General features: G+C 31.3%; 2 protein-coding genes across 2 annotated transcripts; both read right to left on the bottom strand.

Annotated features, from left to right (window-relative positions):
* Positions 1-4,382: 4,382 nt before the first annotated feature.
* Positions 4,383-7,580, bottom strand: LOC111240750 (pentatricopeptide repeat-containing protein At1g12300, mitochondrial-like). The gene is made up of 2 exons (XM_022776373.1): positions 6,997-7,580; positions 4,383-4,890 (listed from the first exon to the last, which is right to left on the bottom strand). Exons 1-2 carry the CDS (start codon positions 7,564-7,566, stop codon positions 4,726-4,728), a joined length of 735 nt encoding a protein of 244 aa, XP_022632094.1. The 5' UTR covers positions 7,567-7,580; the 3' UTR covers positions 4,383-4,725.
* LOC106778948 (pentatricopeptide repeat-containing protein At3g22470, mitochondrial-like) lies at positions 5,933-7,010 on the bottom strand. The gene has a single exon (XM_022776372.1). It carries the CDS (start codon positions 6,980-6,982, stop codon positions 5,939-5,941), a length of 1,044 nt encoding a protein of 347 aa, XP_022632093.1. The 5' UTR covers positions 6,983-7,010; the 3' UTR covers positions 5,933-5,938.
* Positions 7,581-22,739: the final 15,159 nt, after the last annotated feature.

Genomic DNA, 22,739 nt, shown 5'->3' with positions numbered 1-22,739 from the left:
AAATGTATTTTAATTATTTTTTTTTGTAAAATATGTTCTCAAAAATATATTTTGAAAATGTTATACGAAATTAAAAATAACGAATTTTTAAAATATAGTACATTTTATTTTATAAGAAACAAATAGAACATATTTTTCTCGGAATAAAAATCACTTTTAAAATAATTATTTTCCTTTCGTGTGATTAATATAATATATATATATATATATATATATATATATATATATATATATATATATATATATATATATATATATATATATATATATAGATATAGATATACGTACTACTACTTTTCAATGAAAGTGATGTTTTAATACCATCCATTCTTAAAAATATAATTCATTAGCTAAAAAATTGTTAAAGTATACGTGGTATAAGTAAATATAACTATTACTTAAACCAATTAATTTTACAAATATCTATGAAAGAAAATTTAGTTTTATGATATTATTAGTCTTAATCAGTGTAACTACTTATTATATATGGAATATGGAGTATTTTGACGATGAATTGAATAGTTATTAAAAAAATTTAAATAAATTTTTAACCTATAAACATAAATTAATAAATTATTTTATTTGAATATTATAATATAAATAAAAGATTTGTATGACCTTTTGGTTTTTTTAAGTGTGTTTAGTATGTAGAATTGTCAACTTGATCTATGATCTATAAATCAATCCTAATCCATTCTTAAAAAAAGTCTCTTTTTAAGATACTCCTTAAAGACACAAAAAAAACCCTCTCTTTCAAAACTTCTTTTCCAGTGGATTAGGACAGGATTAAAATGAGTTTAATCTCATTATAAAACTTTAACTAATTTTTAAAAACAATATTATTTATATATGCATATAAAATTATATATTTTATTACACAATTTTATATATTATAATTTTATTATATTTAAATCAATATTTTTATATTATATTTATTATGTTATTAAGTAAAATATCTTGAACAGTGATTCAAGCTTATTCTTGACAAGGAAGTTATTTGCTTCACTTGTTGCATGAGATAAACTATGAAATCAGCCAAACTAGCACAGTTAAACACTTAAAAGCACGAGTAGCTTATTCATTTAAACTTATGCACTTATCCTTCGAGACGCCAAAATCTATTGAACAACTTTCTGAACTCTTCAAATAATTCTCAACACAATTCTTTCATTTAAGCAATGTTACTTAGAAATTAATATAAAATTGAGAGCTAAGCTAGCAAGATAGGAAATGTGTAAATCTTGAAAAATGAGTAAAATGACTAAAAGCAGAGGCAAAATATGGAATAAGAAGTAACTTGCCATTGAACACGAGCCTCTTAACAATGTGCAACATTTTATTTAGGATTTGTGTTACATTCGGGTAAGTTTTATTTGAGCTAAAAACCAAAGATACAGTAAATGGTTGACATGATACATGTAGCTTTTGCCTATACAATTGCGGCAGAAACATCAATATCCAATCCGGGTGTTAGATACTTGGATACATCAAAATCTAATATATATTATTATTCTAAAGCGCGTCACAGATACTTAGCTGCCTTTACTTGTTAGCAGCTTGTTTTTAGCATTGCAACTTGTCAAATTATACCAGCATGCAATGCCAGAGTAGTTGCTTAAAAAATAGTAGATTAATTTCAGTTATAATACAGTCAAAATAAATTTTATGTCATTTTCACGGTTTTTTGTTTATAGCTATAAATTTAATTTTAGAATGTTTTGGATTTTAAGCTAATGGTGATTTTTAAAAAGTACACATTGAAAAATCTAGGTTTTATGTGATCTTCTATAATGGTACTTACAATTACATTTACTTTTAAATTAGAATAATCAGGCCAAAATGTCAACTATATACTAGCAGTTAAAACGAGGAATCATATTTACGTAACCTTCTACAAAAGTTATACAAAAGAAAATGAAACAGAAGAAAATGAAATATATGATAAAATAATTTACATGATTAAGAGAGTTAGAAAACAAACAGTAACACTGCAAATAAATAATAAGACTATTGCATTGACAACTCAGACATAACAGTTAAAAAAGAGTTTGAAAAAAAACTAGCATATATGTCTGCAACATTATACATAGAGTTTAGAACTAACCTATGTTATGAACATTAAAAATATTTAAAGGTTTGCTCACAATTGGAGAGACAATTGAGGCAGANTGACATTTTTTATGCATGGGAAAACCACTTTCTACTGCATGGCTGAAGGAAACTGTGTTGGAGAATGATTTGGATTCTCAGGGAAGGATTAAGGTAGATGAAAAATTAAGAGTCAATGGACGGGACAACATTAGGAGATATTACAAATATTCCAGTAAGTGNTATTAATAACTCATTCAGCTTTTCATAATTATATAGTTTTATTTAAAAATCAATAAGTTACTCAATCTCTTGCTTTATAACATGGTCTTCTGGATGATTCTCTTGAGCTAGACTGAGAAGTCATGCTTTTTACTGCCTGAGCTTTGGCTAGAATTTAGTTTCTTCTTACTAATAATTTGTCTTACTCGAGATCGTTATATAGAAGTGTCTTTGGTTTTGTCCCATATAAATTGGTTAAAATGCCGTAGATCATTGGCATTTTAATCTTCTTACAAGCCACCTAATAAGAGGTTTTTTAATGGAACTCCACACAACAGGAAATCAAGCTAGGATTTTTGGCACAGCACCAGACTGAAGTTGTTGTGAACAAGGTGATAATACAGGGAGCAAGAGAATGTAGGATGGAAACTTCAAGCCACATTCAACAATTGCAATAGTTTCACCTAGGGGGAAAGAAGCACTGGCACATTTATCATTCTGGACAATCACTGGAAGAATTACAAATTCATTAAATCTGGAGATTTGTTTGTTGGTAGAACAAGGAAACAAATGGGACTCAGTTATGATATTCAAATATGCAGAAAATTTTAAAATTGTCCTAAACCTATATCCTAATGATAAAACTACCAAAACATTATCATAACTATGCTAACAAAACTAATTTTACCATTAGAAACCATTCTCAAAATTATCTACTCTCTAGAATTATAAAACCAAAATCTGAAAATGCCCCTACACTAGCCTAAAAGTACAAAAAGTAAAACAGAACAATCTAAAAATCCACTTCCTACTTCTAACTAGTTCTAATCTTTCTTTAAAGAAACACAAATCCACTGAACTGATCTACAACTACATCTTTCTAGTTATTAAAAATTAAAACTGCAGAATTTAACTATGCTACTAGACTATAACTAAAAGAAAATTCACTGGACTTAGCAGAATTCAATTACCGAAACAAAAACTACAATTAAACTAGACTAAGCAAATTCATTTCATCAATATAGAGTTGTATGTAAACTAATCTACCTACTTCCTGAGAAGAATCAAAATATGGTACTTATACTAAATCATTCTAAAGGAAAAACAAAACTATTGGCTGGAAATTGTAAAGCAAAAATTGTTAAGAGAACTACACCAACTAAAACAAAGATATTCTAAACTAGACTATACTAAGCTGAAGAGGGAAATAGGTATGAGGTGGGTATAATCTTAAGCTTCATAAAGGCCAGAGCACAAAAGGATAATCTCAGTTTTAATATACTTCACATTTTATCAATTTGGTTTTCTTTTTCCTCACTGACTAAGTGTTGCAAGATCATTTTGGCGTTAGGACACTGATAGAAGACAATTATGCAAGAACTTTGATGGCAGTCACACACAGCTCTGATAGAAGACAATTATGCAAGAAGTTTGATGGCATTCACACACAGCTCTAAAATCATTGGTTTTGTCCCATATAAATTGGTTAAAATGCCATCGAGTGTTGCCGTCGAGCTCCACCATATGCTACTGTCAGTGTTGCTGTCATATTTCACTGTGTGCTTCCGCCGATTCTGTTGTCGAGCTCCAGCAGGGGAGAAATGTTTGTGCAGAAGAAAATGAGCATTTGGGAGTTGCAGATCGTGACTCCAAAAACTATTTTGTGCCTAAAATATTTCTTTGATTAAGAATCCTTTCAAATTGCTAAATACTTGTAAAGAAGAACCCTTGTCATTATTGATAATGCTTTACCAAGAAATAAGTCAAATCATTATATAATCATTTTACACTTCTCGTTCCCTAATGTTTCAAGAGACAAGCAACAAATATATAAGTAGAATAATAATGTTGGAGTTGAGGATTCATAATTATTTATTATAGATACACTTAGCCAACCAAAGTAGTCTTGGTTGAAAATGTTATTGGAATGAAACTGTGAAAAATTCAATGAAAATGGTGTATATGACACTGAAACTTGACACCCATGCTACAACTAAGAGTATCTCAGAGACCATTAAAACTGTAGTTACACAGTAGTGAAGTAGAACAGATATGAAACAAGTTGGCACATATTCAGGGTTACTGTGTGGAGGGATATCTGGAAGGAAACCAGGGAGGATGTTAAAATGATATCAGAGGACACTCCAATTATTTTCTCCAAGGCTTGTGAGCTCTTCGTTAAGGACTTTACACAAAGAGGACTTAAACTCAACAGTTATTGCCACTATTTGACTTTTTTGAATACTTTGGTTTCCAACTCTGACAGCCATGCACTTGGTGCCACTACCATTGTCAAGGAGGTTGAAACTATAGATTAGTCTTCAGCAACCTTAACTCAACAGCAAATACAATATTTGAGTTCTATATATGGCTATGTAACTAATCTAAGAACTTTATCATTGTAATTATGTAATTTCAACATATATAACTAAGTAAGAACTTTATCAGCTGGTTATGTATAATCACATTTGAATGAAAGGAAGTTGTGCCACGATCCTTCATACACACAAGAAGTGGTATATCTCTAGTTCTTTTAGACTTCAGCTTGATCATCTCCATGTTATGAAGTGAGATAATATGCTGCATAATGTTCATACAGGGAAGGTTTTAAGGAGGAAGAAATCAAAGTATATATGGGAAATAAAAATAAACCGGGAAATTTTCCAAATAACTCCTGTGGGAACAACATGGAGAAATAATTCAAATTCTATGAACAAAAAAAAAACATGGCACACTCATCTAGCAAATATGTTTTTCAGATTTCCAAATTCTACGGGTATATGACCAGAAATTTTGCTGCTTTGAAAGTACAAAATAGTCTACTTCTCTTATTGGCCCAATGGAGAAGGGATTGAATTGGGTGAGTAAATTATTTGATAGATGTAATTCCATGAATTGTGTCAAATTTCCCACTTATATATCTGCACATTGGTTTGTATTAAGATGAAATCTGACCACATTCTTCAATAGACCTAATGTAGAATGAATTGAACTAGTTAGGCAATTATTATGGAGGGACAATGTATCCAACTGTGCTAAATTACCAAGTTTTGCTGGTATTGAACCAGCAATTAATCAATGAGAGTAAGAAATAAACATGTGAGATTCTGCTATTGGAAGAATTCAGAAAGACTTAAAAGTTATTTAGGCATAGCCATATCATGAAGATGATTATTGCGAAGGTTAAGATCCCTAAGTTTCGTAAGTGTGCTTATTCTTTGGGAATGGTTCCCTGAAATGCAACACTGAAGGCCCTAAAGCAAAAACATATTTGGTCTCTGACAAACATGTGGGGAATATCAAACAGTTGGAAATAAAAAAATCATCAAGATTTTAGACATAGGGAGGGAACCTGAAAGACAATAAAATCATTGATTTCAACCTTTCTATGAATCAGTTAAACAAATTCTACAAATAAAATGTAATGTCAAAGGAAACACAAGTTTGATAGCAATCAAAATGCAGAGAAGAAAATAAAAATGTATCAACCCTTGACCAGGAAAACATCAGCAACAGAGGGTTACAACCTAAACCAACTCATCTAATACAAAATTTACAAACCATTCATGCACATTCTATGACAAACACATAAATGTAACTTGTTATTCAAATAAGGTGTCACCTTTCTTCATTTCAACAACTCTCTAGAAATCATTTTATGCAAAAAAATTTCTGCCTTTTCCGTCTCGTCCTTCTTAAAGAGAGCAGAAATGATTATTTCAAAAGTAATAACATTAGATAAACAACCACTGTCTTCCATTTTGGACCACAAGGTGAATGCCTCATCAAGCAAACCCTCTCTACAAAGACCATTGATCATAATATTATAAGTACAGAGGTCAGGATTGTGACCGTTATTCAATAGATCTTGAAAAATCTCTTGTGCGTTCTTAAGTCTCCCCCTTCTACACATCCCATCAAGAAGTATATTTACAGTGTACATATCGGCCTGAACTCCATTCTTTCTCATTTTCCTCAATAATTCAATTGCCTTGTCTAGATGATGATTTTTGCATAAACCGTTAATCAAGGAATTATAAGTGATCAAGTTTGTTTGTTGATTTCTACCATGCATCTCACGAAAAAGATCCCAAGCATGAAAGATTCTTCCAGCTTTGCATAAACCATCTATAACAGTACTGTAAGTCACTGTATCAGGAACCATATTTCTATTGTGCATTTCCTGAAAGAGATTTATGGCTTCATGCACCCTTTCATTCCCTATGAGTCCATTTATCATGATATTGTAGGTCCAAACGTCAGGACTCACTCCTATGTGGATCATTGCACTCAATACTTGTTTCGCATTCTTCACTTTATTAACTACGTAGTATCCATCTATTAGAGCATTAAAGCTAACAACATCAGGTTTCACATGAGCTTTCACCATCATACCTAACACACTCTTGGCTTCTCCTAGCTTTCTTTCCTTACACAATGCATCAATCAATATAGTATAGGAATAAACATTTGGCCTGATGCTATTTGATAGCATTTCATTTAGAAAACCAAATGCTACTTCTACCTGTCCCACTAAGCAAAAGCCATAAATTAGAGTGCTATAAGTAACAACATTAGGATAAATTCCCTTGATAACCATCTCATAATACAAATCATAAGCTTCTTTTGGATGTTTCTCTTTAAATAAAGAGTCAATAATTATAGTATACATTACTGTTGATCGACCTTGAACCGTTCTGATTGGACTTTGATTGCGGCTTCAGTTTCTCCTATTTTGCACAGTCCATTGATCAGAATCCCATAAGTAAATTGGCTGAGAGGAAATCCTAGTGCTACTACTTTGTCGTGAAGGTTGAGGGCTTCCTTGACCTCACCCTTATCACAGAGACCTCTCAAGAGTGTATTTATGGTTATGGCATCGGGATGATAACCCCGTTTGAGAATCTTGGCAAATACAGAGAAAGCGAAAGCCAATTTGTCTAAATGACAGAAACAATTCATGAGGAGGCTGAAATTAACAAGGTCATTGTGAATTCCCTTGAGCTCCATTTGTTTAATAAGAGAAATAGCAATAGGGTACCGCTTTATCCTCACAAGAAATCCCAAAATCTTTCCAAATTCGAAGACGGGAGGAACATGACGCTTATGAAGCAAGCTATTGAATTGTGAAACCGCTTCGTCGTGTAAGGAAGTATGAGAGTGAGTACAAAAGAGGGAATTATGAATTGGAAGAAAAGGAGGAAACTTGGCAATGGAAGGAAGAAGAGAAACCCTAACACTTCTTCGTATCCACATCTTTGCTGCAATCAATAGTATGGAATTCTTCCCATTTATCGTTTCTTCCGTTTTAAAAAGCTTAACTTGAATGCTGTAAGAGAAATGATAATTTGGTACACACTTTTTTTTTATATATATCCATTTCATACTGTCTTTTTTTTATTTTTTACTTTTTTTTTAAAAAAACTACAAAAATTCACTTTTTTTTTTAAAATCATTTTATTTTTATTAGTTGTGTCAAAATATCGTTTATCATGCTTTAAATCTTTTGTTTGTATAATATAATTAAATTTAATGAATTTTAACTTTTATTTGGATAAAAGTTTTTTAATTACCACTAAATTTTAAAAGTTATTTAAATTTGAAATAATTATTAACACTTACAGTATCATTCTAAGTTTTTTATTATTGTGTAAACTTGTTATTAATTGTTGGAAACATATCATAATATCTTACAAAAAATTATTATTAATTTAAAAATAGATCAATTATTATTAATGAATAAATATGAAAGAATATCTTAAATTAAATTAATTATTTAAATGATACAATTTATTTTTGAAGATAAATTCGGTTATAATAAATAAAAATAGTAAAAATTGATAAATTATTATACAATAAATAATTATGGAAAATTATATCATTAATATTATTATATTATGAGTTATCACATCATTAATATTATTATATAAGTTTTAATATTAATAATAAATCATTTATAAATTTTTATATGTAAATATATTATATTATTGTTCATCAGATTTCGAAATTTGGTAGAAGTATTTAAAGGATATCAACATGAGAGAAATAAATATTATATTTCGAAATGAGAGAAATATAAACGAATTTTGAAATAAGAAAAAAAAAATATCTAATTTCAAAATTTTATGAATTTTTCAATGAATTTCGAAATATTGTATGTATCCATTACTATTTTAATTTTATTAAAAAACTTAGTAATTATGCTTTATTTTCGAGAGGATCAAATTATATATTACTAAATAAATATAACAATAAATATTTGTATTTAGTTATGGTTATTTTATTATTAAATGTAATATCTATTAAACTTGGTTATTAAAATTTAAACTAATTAAATATAACTTTTATAAATAATAATGTAGAATTATAAATACATTAGTCTATATATTGCATGCATGGAAAATTTTGTAACCTACTAAATTTTATCAAAATAAATTTAATTAGTCTATATAAATATTAAAATAAAGGGTTAAATATGTTTTTAGTCCTATACTTTGGGGCGATTTTGGTTTTAGTCCCTCTTTCAAACTAAGGTACAATCTAGTCCTTCAACTTTAGTAAAATAAAGTTAAAAAAATTTGGTAAAAATGACTAAAACCAAAGTTTGCTAAAGTTGAAGGACTAAATTGTACCTTAGTTTGAAAGAGGGACTAAAACCAAAATCGTCCCAAAATATTAAAAACATATTTAATCCTAAAATAAAGCTAAAAAAATTGAACCACAAATTACATGAAACTTAGTAAAAGTATGAACTCTAATTTAATATTATTATGTAAACCTGTTATAAGTTATTGGAAATATTATGGTGTCACAATACCATGCAAAAAAATTTATTATCAATTTAAAAGTAGATAAATTATTATTAATGATTATAATGAAATATCATAATTTAAATTAACTATTTAAAGAATACAACGCAGGTGAATTTGATATATTATTCCTATAATAATTAATGATGAAAGATTATATCATCAATATTATTATACTAAGTTATATTATCATTAATAGTATTAAATTAGATATAATATGAGAAATAAAAATTGTGTTTTTAAATTTGGAAGAAATAAATACTAAATCTTGAAATCTGGTGAGTTCTTAATCTGAATTTTAAAATCTGATGAGTTTATAAAATGGATTTCAAAATTAGATAATTTCTAAATTGAATTTTAAAATAAGGTAATTTTCTAAACCGAATTTCAAAATCAGGTGAATTCCTAATCTAGATTTCAAAATTCATTACATATAAAGAGAGATTAGATGAAGAAGAAATTGTGTGAAGACTTCGGATGTATGGTTTAGTAAATATAAAGAATATAGTAAATGTGTTTGATAAGTAGTAATTACTGCTTACCTAATTTAATTTAATTTTATATAAATTCTTACTAAACGGTAAAATTATGAACTTGAAAGTGCAGAAAAGAGAAAAATCATGGAGATTCAAGAACAAGCTCCCTCACAATGATTTTAGGTATTTGGATAATCATTTCTTAAACCATTTTGTAGAAAATCTTGTTGTTTCCTATCTATGGAGGGACTAGAAGAAGGTACATATGTTACTACCAACTACTATTGATGACTTGGACCTAAGCCCAAACTCCATTCAAGGGCCCATAACTTGGGTATGGTGAGAAAACTCGAAGAAGAACTTAAAGATGCATTCAATGAAGGAGAAGTAAAGAACTTTTTCACTTGGAAAAGAGAAGGCACGCCCAGGGATAACCTCGGGTGCTCAATGCGTGTGCATCATCTTGCTTCTTCAGCATGTGTAGCTCGTGTTGTTCATGTTTTAAACATTGTAAACATTCATAATACCCAGGATCTTAGTTAGGCACTATGGAGAGGAATGGATCATGCTACAAATTCACCTCTCCTCCATCATTTGTATTCACTTTGATGCTTATGGTAATTGTTAGATATATTATTTTTATCGTATCTTTATCTTTTATCTTTAATTAGTTTGTTATTATTTCTTATTTGTATTTTGGGCTTAGGCCATATTTCTTCTATTATAAATAGAGGATTCTATTTGTATATTCAACATAATGGAGATTAATCTCATACAAAGTTTTCACTATATTCAACATGGTATTACAACTAGGTTTTTTTAAGGAAAAATTTTTGTTGTCTCTGCCACTACACCCGTCATTGTCGGCGACTTGCATCATCTACCGCTACCGATGACATCATCGCTATTTACCAATGTCGGTGATGTCATCGTCTACGTCGTCGTCTACGGTTACCACTACCGGAGTTTCAGTTTCTACTAACAATCACACAGTTTTGATCGTCTCAGCCAGGTGACCATTGTGTCGTCAATGACGCCTTCATCAGAGCTATTATGCACTCTCAACACCATTTGGAGTTGTGGATCTGCTTTCTTTTCCGTCATTTGTGTGGTACGTCTTGTCTCTCTTAGATAACGATTTAGAGCATAAAGGTCATTCATTTTCCTCTTTGAGGTTCGTTGTGCGTTGTCGCATGTCCCGTCTCCTCTCAAGCAACTATTTAGAGCTTTTCCCTTTTTAGGTGCCTTGATTGGAGATCTTAGATTTTTAAGGTTTCTCTCTCTTGTTCATCCATGACTTCTTCCGTTGTTGTCTCTTCTGACCTGCCTTTTGTTTTAACCCGTCCATATATGTTTTCTCTATTGTGGCAAAGATGACTTTTGTTAGTTTATTTATAACCGTGGTGGCTTTTCAATAATGACCTGTTTAATGCATTCCTTAACAACTATTTGTAAGAAGAGATTTATATAGAGCAACTTCCCAGATTTGGTGCTCAAGGGTTGTCTTCTGGGTTGGTATTTCGTCTTCTATGTCGTCTTCACAAATCATTAACAAATTGGTGTCACTTGAGTGCAAAATCAGATATTTTCACTAAATGTTCATGGATTAAATTAGTAACAAGCTTGGTACATACAATTTGTATGGGAGTGTTAGACATATTGTCTTTATCTTTTATCTTTAGTTATTTTGTTAATATTTCTTATTTGTATTTTGCGCTTAACCTATATTTCTTCTATTATAAATAGAGGAGCCTATGTATATATTCAACATAAGGGAGACTAATCCCATACATAGTTTTCACTATATTCAACAGTAATGAACCTGTGTTGAGATCACTCTAGATTTATTTCTTTCAAAGTCATGACTAGAGATAGTGTTTTATCTCCTCTCGTGACCTTCCTTAGATAGGAATCCTACTAGGCTTCATTCTCGCACCATAATCCATACCACTCCACTTCACCGAGAGTTCTTCCTCATCAATCCTTCAAACACCTTTCATTTATTTCTATATTTCGCTGCCTCAAACCATTCTTCAATTCAGTTCCACATCTACAATTGTGAAAAGTTCAATTCCATTCGTGGAGGGAGCTTATCAAGTGGTACTCAAAGCCTTGGTTCGAATCACACTTTGAGCTAAGTGCTTCTTCATTCATTATGTGTTGTTCATCCATTTTTCCTACATTGTCTTGTGGTTCATTTATTACTGTTCCATTGCTTTTCATTCCATTCAATTAGATCTTCTGTAGTTGCATTGAGTGTGTTTAGTGTTTGAGTCAAGTTCTTTGTTATTTTAGTCGGTAAATTTTTACAGTTTGAGTCATTTTTGTTTTTGAATCTAATTTTTGTAATGTTCATAGTCATGTGCTCACAGTAGGTTGATGCAATTTTATTCTGTTTGTATTTCCTGGTTTAATTTGTTGATTTCATGATAAACTATGTTGAATAGCTAAAAGCAGTATAGTATAAGCTCTGTCCATCTAATCACAACTATGAAATTCATATAGAGCTTGATGGTAGAATTCTATTAAGTGCATATGCTGTTTCACAACATAATATATTTATTTGTTTGGTTAACTGTCGCATTTTGGATCAGTCATTTAAGTTTGGTTGGTTATGTTCTCTATTTTATAAGGTTAAGCATACCAAATGAGCAATAAATTGCTTCAACAAAGCTCATTTGCTTGAACCAGAAAACACAATAATGGTTTGATTTAGTGTTTTATAACTTTAACTATGCTGAATTTCTTTGAGTGTCCAGTTTGAGTCGTGATCATACTTAGCTATAGTTTCCAGCTTAGTTTAATGTATCTAACCATTCTAGAGGCACTTCTTTTGTTACTTGCTCATTTGATTCTATAAAACTCAGAATTGGTGATGAGGTTGAGTGTTTTCACTACATAATTAGCTGTTGTGAAATTTTGAGATGCCTTGTTTTTGTCTCAAGTTTTTATTCAAAAAAGTCTTATTTGATGAATTAAAGTTGTTGAAATGGTCTAAATTGAGTCATGATAGCTAATGTGAATTTTCTCTTTTAAAACCACCAATTTGAGTCCTATTTTCGTACAAGTTAAGTGCCTTGTGCTGCACTTCAATTTTGTTTGCAATTTGAGTTAATTGGATAGCAACAGTCTAGGGTATGTAAACTTCAAAACAGTTTGGAAAAGATAATTTAGTAAAAATTAAAACGTAAACAAACCCTGTGTAATCCAACAAAGCCTTTAAAATCAAAATTCTGGAATATGCATTTGAACTTCATTGTTGGAAACTTGATTTCACGTTTTGATTCAACTTGCTTTGTTTATGTTGATTTCTTAATCTACTATAGAGATATTGATAGGCTTTATTTGAGTGCTTCCATTTTTTATCAGCCTTATTTGTTTGTTTGTTCTTATTAAACCTCAAAGTTTTGTCTAAATGCAATTTTGATAAGTCTTGTTTCTGCTCTCGGTGGACTAATTTGTGGCATGCTTTGTTTGGAATTTTGGTTGGTTTCACCTCTATAATGGTGTAGTTTTGAGAACCTACAAGGATATGAAGCTAAGGTATCCTCTTAGTAGTGGAGATTAGCTCACTTTCAATGTGCTGGTGACTATAGTAGCTCCTCGTGTTGATAGTAAAAACAGTGGCTTCCAAGCCAGTTGAACGAGTTGATGAGGAGTGTTTGGTCTGAAATCTTAGTTCCACCAACAATTGTTAGTTTTGTGTCTCTGCCATCATTACAGCTATCCTTGGCCGAGAGAAACCAGAGCTACAACCTTTCTTTTACTTCTATTTTTTTCAATACAATTGTATCAAAGGCCTTTTCAAAGTCAAGTTCTAGGAAGAACCTTTGGTGTTCTGCCTTCACTTACACTATCTGTTTGTAATTTGCATTGCTAAAATTGAACCTTAGACATTATCTATGTCTTGAAACCAAAGTTTCAAGCCTCACCCTAGGAGATTACACCTTTAATTGCAAGTTACTTGAGCATGTAGAGTGGTCTAGGCTAAAAGGGATTAAGCTCTAAGCCTTATCTCACCTAAAGGTTCGAAATAGTGTTCAAATCCTTTTTCTTTTAGTTTTTACTTATTTTGTGCTTGTTTGAGTCACCCAAGGTGGACTTGCCACACTTTTATGGAAAGGACAATATAGAAGCCTACCTTGATTGGGAGATGAAGGTGGAGCAAAAATTTGCTTGCCACCAAATCATTGAAGAGAGAAAGATGTCATTGGTTACTCTTAGCTTTCAAGGGTATGCTACGTATCGATGGACTTCCTTAGTCCAAGAAAGGAGACACCACAATAGCCCCTCCATAGAGTATTGGAATCACCTTAAGTCTACCTTTAGGAAGAGACATATTCCTTCCAATTATAATAGAGAACTCATGGACAAACTCCAAAGACTTCAACAAAGGTTTATGACTATGGAAAAATATAGACAAAAAATGGGGTTGTACATGATAAGGGCAAGTATTGTTGAAAAAGAAGAGATAACTTTCTCTAAATTCTTAAGTGGCCTCAATTTTGATATAAGGGATAAAGTTGAATTTCTACCTTATAGAGATTGGAATGATTTAGTTCAAATGTGTATTAAGGTAGAACAATAAAGCTTGACAAAATCTTCTTCAAAGAAAATCCAAGTTCACTATAAATCTTATGAAAAGAAAAGTTTCAATGAAGAGCCATTTAAGTCTATAGTCAAAGTACTTGAAAAAGTCAAGGAAGAACCCTTTACACACACTCGTACTAGTTACATTAAGTGCTTCAAAGGTCTAGGTCGTGGATATAGTACCCTAGTGTCCCACCAAAAGAACCATCATCATGAGGGGCATTTATTTGTATAATAGTGAGGAAGAGTTCAAGACTAGTGAGAGTGATCGTAAGCATTCACAAGAGTCAAATGGAGAGGAAGTTTATCCTTGTGATGGAAAACTTCTCATGGTGAGAAGAGTTCTTAACAATCAACCAAGTGTTAAACACCTATCCCAAAGGGAGAACATCTTTCATTCAAGATGCCAAATTTAAAACAAAACTTGTTCTTTCATTATGGATAGTGGATCTTGTTGCAATTGTTGCAACACTAAATTGGTTGAAAAATTGAATCTAACTGTGATACTCCATCCCAAACCTTATAAACTTTATTGGCTAAATGTAGATGGGGATATAACAGTTAAGAATCAAGTGAAAGTGCAACTTTCCATTGGGAACTTCAAGGATGAAGTTTTACGTGATGTAGTTCCCATGGAAGTGTGTCATGTACTATTAGGAAGACCTTGGCAATTTGATCATAAAACTATCCACCGTGGACTTTCTAATGCAATAATTATGCATCACAATGATAAGAAGTTTGTGCTTCATCCTCTTTCACCTTCACAAGTGGTTGAGGATCAAGCACAAATGAAACTCAACTAGGAGTCTGAGGAAAAAAAACTCTAAGTCAAGAAGAGAAAGGGGTAGTCCTTAGGGATGAAATTGAGGTGTGTGAGAGTGGTGTTCCCTCCCACAAAGTCATTCAACATGAAGCTCTTTTGAATAAGAAGACTTTAGAAAACCTTCTTCATGTTGAATAACCTTCATACCTCCTTATGTGTCAAGGATCACTCACATGCACAATTAGTGAGTCCAAGACTCAAGAGTTATCTCCTTTCATCAAAAATCTTTTGAAGGAATTTGATGATGTGTTTCCGAAAGAAGGACCCATTGGACTTCCTCCTTTTAGGGGAATAGAGCATCAAATCGACTTTATGCCTAGGGCTAGCTACCAAATATATCTGCCTATAGGACCAACTCCCAAGAAACAAAGGCGATAGAATCTCGAGTTCAAGACTTGCTAGATAAGGGCTGGATTCAAAAAAGTCTAAATCCTTGTGTTGTGCCTATGTTGTTGGTGCCCAACAAGAATGGAAAATGATGCATGTGTTGTGATTGTAGGGCCATCAACAACATCACAATAAAGTATAAAGATCCAATCTCTAAACTTGATGACATGTTGGATGAATTACATGGGTCCCACATATTTTCCAAAATTGATCTTAAAGGTGGTTATCACCAAATTCAAATAAAAGAAAATGATGAGTGGAAAACTACTTTTAGGGCTAAGTTTGGATCGTATGAGTGGTTGGTTAAGGTTTTTGGCCTTACTAATGTCCCTAGTACATTCATGAGACTTATGAATCATGTCTTAATGAATTCCATAAGACAATTTGTAGTTGTTTATTTTGATGACATTTTAGTATATAGTCAAAGTTGTCATCTCCATTCTTAGGGTTAACTAATTGTTTACAAACATCAACAAATGCATCTTTTGTGTAGATAATATCATTTTTTAAGGTTTTGTGGTCAATAAACTAGAGATTCATGAGGATCTTGAAAAAATAAATGTCATCCAACCCTAAAGAATGTGGGGGAAGCTAGGAGCTTCCATGAATTGACAAGCTTTTATAGGAAGTTTGTTCTTAACTTCTCTAATCTTGTTTCACCACTCAATGAGCTAGTGAAGAAGTATGTCACATTCCATTGGAGAGAAAAACAATAAAAAGTTTTTGATTTCTTAAGAACAAACTTACGCAATATCTAATAGGAATAAAAAAAGTATAAAATTGTATAAAAATTATAAAATAATTTATAAAATAAAGTAATAACTTTTTCTAACATATGTTTTATACCAAATACATATACTATAGATATTATTCATTCATAGGAAGCACATTGAAATGTGTATTCATATTGAAGACATTACCAGACAAACAAGTCTATTCATATTTCGAATATGTTTAATAAAATTAGCTTGTAGTTAATAAGTTAATTTTTAGGTGATAAGTCAATTTTTTAGATGATAAGTCCATGTTTAGCATATACATAAAAATGTTAGCTGAAAAAAAAAAAGCTTAATATTTAGAAATTATAAGTGGATAAATTAATTTATTAGATTACAAGAAATAAGTAAATTAGATCATAAAGCATTTAATAAATATAAAATTACATAAAAAAATGTAAGTACATATATTTTATCATATATATAAATGAAATTTGTGTTTTTAAATAAAAATATATATATATATATATATAATTTTAGATTTCTTAAAGTAATAAAATTCTTATTAAAATTTAGTATTTTTTAAGTTATATATATTTTTTATTTGAAAAAATCATTATATTTAAATGAATTGATCCAATGTGTATTAATCAAATTTACGTTTTTTTATTTCTTAGTTTAAACTAACTTTTTGTTGAATTTGTTTCTTACAATTTTTATTATGTGTAATTTTTACATAAAATTATGCAATGAAATATTTGTTACTTCAATCTATTATTTTAAATTCTTTTTAACTAAACTTCATAAAAATTGTGTTTATAAAATTGAATTAAGTAATAATATGTAAAATGGAACTAAATATAATACGAAAATTTATTAAGAAAATGAGGGATGGTAATAATTAAATAAACTATAAGTTAGTTGAAGTAACGTATAACTTATAAACTAAAGCTCTTAAAATATATTTATTTTAAGGTTCTTATCAAGTACTTTTGGTGTTAATTAAACTAGTTTATAAGTTAGCCAAATAAGTTAGAAACTAGTTTGCTAACATTATTAAAATACACTATAAATATAGTTATATACAAGACAAAAAGTATAGATATTCGATTTATTTATATTTGTTTTCGTGTTTAGTTTAATGAGTATAATAAATGTTTAACGTTCAATTTATTAAACTTTATGTATGTATTCAATATTCATTAAATATATTAATTGAATTTCACAAAAATCTTCACCAAAACAGTACAAAAGGTACTGAATTGTTTTGCAAAATACTAAAACAAACCGAGATAGAATTACTATAAGATCTTTTAAAATAACAAAAATATAAAAGTTATGATATTAAGTAGAGATGTCAAAATGGGTCATAACTCGCGACCTAACTCGACTCACCACGGGTTTGGCCCGGGTTGAGTTTGAAAAAATTGTATATTTTTATGTGGGTCAGGTTTCAATCCGGTCATTTAAACCCGGCTCATGCGGGTTGAACTCGTAGTGGGTTAGGTTGGTCCACCAACTCACCCACCTAATTTTATTTTATTAAAATTTAAATTTAATTTTATAAAAAAATATTTATTATTATTTTTTTGCTTGAAATAATTATTTAAGTTCCCTATTTTCAAAATTAATTAAACACCCATGTTGGGAGTGAAATTTAGAACTGAAATTTGTTGAGATTTAAATTATAAAAAGTTTATAATTTTTTTTATTTTAAAAAAATTGTATTTAAGTGACCTAGTGAGCCAACCCGTTTACCCATCAATCCGTGGTGGGTCGGGTCGGGTTCGAATTTTCCTGACTCGCTAATAAATGAGTCAGGTTGGGTTGGCTCACTAAGTGACCAACCCATAGTGGACCGGGCCGGGTTGAACCGGGTTACCTGTTTTGACAGCTTTAATCTTAAGTAATAACATTATTAAGGTACGTGTTTCTTCATTCATGCTCTTGCATTTTTATTAGGATTTGTTAATTTTCTTATTTATATATTAATATTATGTTTTATAATTTAAAAGTTGTTATTACAAGTTAATTTCAATCTTTGTGTTCTTGTTCTCATTAGTTTCCCTTATACCATAGAACAAATTGTAAATGGCAAATTACACCATTATTTTTTATAATTGATTGTAATATTTTGTTTCCTCTCTATATATTATGGTTTTATTTTAACTATTCTTCTTCCAATACTTTTAATGCTCATACTTTACTATGGTTGTACATTCATAACTTTCTTACATTCATATTTCAGGTTTCTTCCTTCTAGAGTTGTTTCACAGGCCATTACTAGGTCTATTAAGCAACAATTTCTTCAGCCTTGGGCATCATGGGGAGTAATTCCTGATGACGACAAAAAACTGTTCTAGGAGACATTTAAGGTAAAACATCGTGTTACTTAATCATCTTGCATCACCATATTCAAATAGGAATTTCATTTGCTTTATTTTAACATTATCTATTGTAACAGCAAAATGTGCAGTGGGCAACTGAGCATGAAGCTCAAATTCATAAAAACTTTAACATGAAAGCATTTAACAGATTGTCAGAAATGTTTAGAGATGCAAGGATCGTAGGACAACGCCCTTATTGGGTGGGGGAGCACATATGGAATTCATTGCTGGCACTTTGGAATACGCCACAGTACCACATTAAATGTGCTACCATTCAGGGCTTCAGAAAAAGGTGGTGTATTGCATACTGGAGGATCAATCACTACACATGAACATGCGATTGATATGGTAAAAATCTTGATTCTTTTCTTATCAATAACTTTATAACATCATGTACTTTGAAATTAATATATGTGTCATTCGTATGTTTTAAAATGTTACAGGCAACAGAGCTTGGACGGGCTGTTCATGTCGATGAGGTATTTACACAGACTCATATTCGCAAGGGGACTGGCGAATATGTTGATGAGAGGTCTTGCAAGACCATTGTAAGTAAACTTTTTAACAACATTCAATTTTAAACTCTTTTTTTTTTTGTTTCACACTTTCAAATTCATGTTACTGACATTTTCTATCTTATTTAACAGGAAGATTTTTCTGTGAGATTGACACAGGCGAGATCAGAGGGGGGATCTGGTCCTGATGGTAACAATAAAGTAGATGCAGACGAAGAAATCATTAGGACCCAATGCTGGGTTGATGTCGTTGGGGGAAAGAAGAAAGGACGACTGTATGGGGTAGGACAACTTGCCTCTCATTATAGTGCAGGAAGAGGAGGCATATTTAGACATCAACCATCTACCTCTAGCACATTTGACCCCAAAAGTGTCGTTAGTAAAGACGCTTATGTTTCACTTCTAGCCAGATTTGACAATCTGGAAAAGATGGTTAGGACATTGGTACCTCAACAAGGACATACCGCCCCATCATCATCCCAACAGTCATGCCCACCTCAGTAGCCATGTCCACCTCATCAGCCTTCCCAGACCACACCTGTGCAAGATGAAGATCATGATGATTCTGATGATCCTGATGAGTTTTGATATCTAGGAACTTTTGAAAACATTTAGTTAGGTTTTCTTTTTTTAAAAACTTTGTTTTGACATTAGAATCTTATCAAACTTTGAAGTTATATTGAAGTTAGTTTTTTATTATCAAACTTTGCTATGCATTTAAGAACTTTTGAAACATGGAATGATTGAAGTTTTCTTGACGAATGTTGAATGATTGCATTTGAATTGCTTGGATGAATTGGCTGGCTGAATTGATGTTTGGGATTATTGATTGTTTATTTGCAGGTTTTGGGTATACTGAAAAAGCAAACTGCACTGAAAAAAATAGTGCACGTTACCGATTGCCCGCAACCATCGGTAAATCCTCTCACATTTGCCGTGCGTTATCGACAACCATTAGTCATTGCTAAATTCTCCCTGCGTTACCAACAGCCTGAAGCCCGTCGCTAAATCCATCTATTTTCTTCTAGCATTATCGAGGGTCATCGCCCCTCGGTATACCATCACCCTCGGTAATACTGAAAGCCAAAAAGTCGTTGGTAATGTTTTTGACACGCATACTACCGATGGCTTTTTGGCCATCGAAAGGCCATCAGTAAACAAATTTTACCGACGACTTTTTGTCATTACCGAGAGATTTTGGCAGTGGATAAATCCCTATTTTTTTTACATCTATTATTATTTTTCTATTATACCTTACTTTCCATTATAATTTTTAATTTTAATTAAATTAATATGTTCTGACTCAATCCCTTTTCTATTTGATCTTAATTGATTATTCTTATAAAAGGTTATGATGTAAAACGGTCAATGAGATTTTTTTTCATTCTTTTTGCAAGGATTGCTCAAACGCCCAATGAAAACTGTTTTTATTACTATTATTTCTATAGTATTAATAATAAAAATATCTCATATTGGAAATTATTGGCCATTATTAAATATTTATTTTAGACATTTAAAGTTTTGAAAAATCATAACAAATATATTTATTATGAAAGTTAGACGTAAAATGTAGTGTGACATTCCAATTATATTATAAAGATATATAATATAATAAAGGTGTCACCATGAATAATACTAGAAAACAGTTAAGAGTAATAGGATTACAGTCATCCTTAAATAGTACTTAGAATTTGGAAGTGGAGTACTAAAATTTCTCCCTGAAAATACAAGGAATTAAAAACTTAGAACATAATAAAGTTTCTTCAAAATATCCTAGGACAAGAGAATTAAAGCCTAGAGAACTAGACTACAGCACTGCCATCCCCATCAAGAGTTGTTTCCAAAGTAGCCTCCTCGCCATCTGCTCCCATCCAAGTGGATGATCATCGCAAGAGAAAACACACAGACATGGCACAATACAAACAAGCATGCAAGGGTGAGCTAATTATATAAAAAGCATGCAATTATACCAACATGAACATACAAGCAAGTCAATATATACAACACAGATCCTAGCATGTTATCTTCTAGACTTGACTCGTCCGGACTTTAGAATGATAGTCGAGCTATGGCGGGTCATGCACCCGTGGTGGCTTGTGATACTTAGGCTCCCCCGCCTTGGGCTCCCCCTCCCTACCACACTCACGAGGTTAGTCTATTCCGCGCCCTAGAGCATGATGGAAGCCTCCAAGACTAAGACCTCTTGCTACTCCTCACCACGTGGTTCAGTCCTCTCTACGTGAGAAGAAAGATCATTGGAGCGTCAGGAAGACCCCCAAAACTGAGCTCCTACTTTCATTCTAAAACACTAAGAATCTCACCAAGAGATTCTACACAGATGGAACTTTGTTTACTACTTGGATCGTACTTTCATCACTTTGTAATCATATACTTTTTGCCCCAATCAACATATACATAATCTCAACAATATACATTACTCACCAATCACAAGTTATAAAAATATCATCTCCACAATTGAATATAACTTAATCAATACCAAGAACCAAACAACTCCCACTAACCCGTAACAGCTCATAAATGCACCAGTTTATACATACCTACAAATAATATAATTATTGACTAACACTCACGTTCAATATAAAAAAAAAACTATCCTTACTTTATTATGTATTTATATTATATTAAACTAATATTAATATATATATATATATATATATATATATATATATATATATATGGATCCTTACTTTAAATTCCAAACACATAGTGATTAACTTCCTAAAATTATGACTGACCAAAAATTAATGTATGACGACTTTATGCATCTACAATAAACTTGTTTTATTTTATTTTCATCACAATAGAGATCTTACTTTCCCCCAATTGGTCACTAGAGAGGACCCAGATGTCTGAACGCATCAAACTCACCTCTGACGCCAGCACATATGACTAGTCACAACTGACTGGATCAGGCCATGGTTGCTCTATGATCAGGGATGTGCCAACTCAGGTTTTTAAGGTTCCTCTATCCTACCAACAAAGAAAGGCTCTCAACAAGTTTTAATTAATTTATTTAAATTACCTAAACTAGTTTGTTGTGTTCTAAACCTCAAACGCTCAATTTTTATATTTTACCCTCCTCTCACAGTACTCTAAAACAATACCCATGCATTATATTTTACCCCCTTCTCACAGTACTCTGAAACAATACCCATGCATCCAAGTACTACCCAAATGATGCTAATTAAAGTCTCACCCAAAGCCTTTCAAAAACATCATCAATCACAGTCAGTAACTCATTCAAAAATAGATTAGATTCATCAAACAATGCACAGGAAAGAAATCACAGGCTCCTCCTTTTCGCAATCAAGCTCATACCAAGTTCAATTACATAAGAAAGCAACAAACTGTCCCAACAGAACATCATATTATAAATTTAGCCACACATGAAACGCTGAAACATATTCATACTTAGGGATGGCAACGGGTAGGGTCAGGTACGGATAGTGTCTACCCGCAACTCGACCCGACGGATAAAATTGTACCCGCAACCCGATCCGAAACCCGCGCGGATATCCGCATAAAAAAATCCGCGGATTTTTTTTAACCCGCGGATATCCGTTGGATATCCGTTTCAACCCGCGAATATTTAAAAAAAAATATTTTTTAAGCTTTTAAATGAAATTCAAAATAAATTGCAAGAAAAATTCAAATAATATTTAAAACATATCCAAATAAAGTCAATGGGATAAGTAAATAGAAATT

The sequence above is a fragment of the Vigna radiata genome, unplaced genomic scaffold, assembly GCF_000741045.1.
Source record: "Vigna radiata var. radiata cultivar VC1973A unplaced genomic scaffold, Vradiata_ver6 scaffold_298, whole genome shotgun sequence".
Taxonomy (NCBI): Eukaryota; Viridiplantae; Streptophyta; class Magnoliopsida; order Fabales; family Fabaceae; genus Vigna; species Vigna radiata.
This window is presented reverse-complemented; position numbering and strand designations above follow the sequence as displayed.

Coding starts and splice junctions, on each gene's coding strand:
- LOC106778948 (XM_022776372.1), bottom strand. CDS start 6,982: ATGTATACTATAATTATTGACTCTTTATTTAAAGAGAAACATCCAAAA.
- LOC111240750 (XM_022776373.1), bottom strand. CDS start 7,566: ATGTGGATACGAAGAAGTGTTAGGGTTTCTCTTCTTCCTTCCATTGCC. Junction 4,891..6,996: donor TCCAATCAGAACGGTTCAAG/GTCGATCAACAG, acceptor AACATTATGCAG/CATATTATCTCACTTCATAA.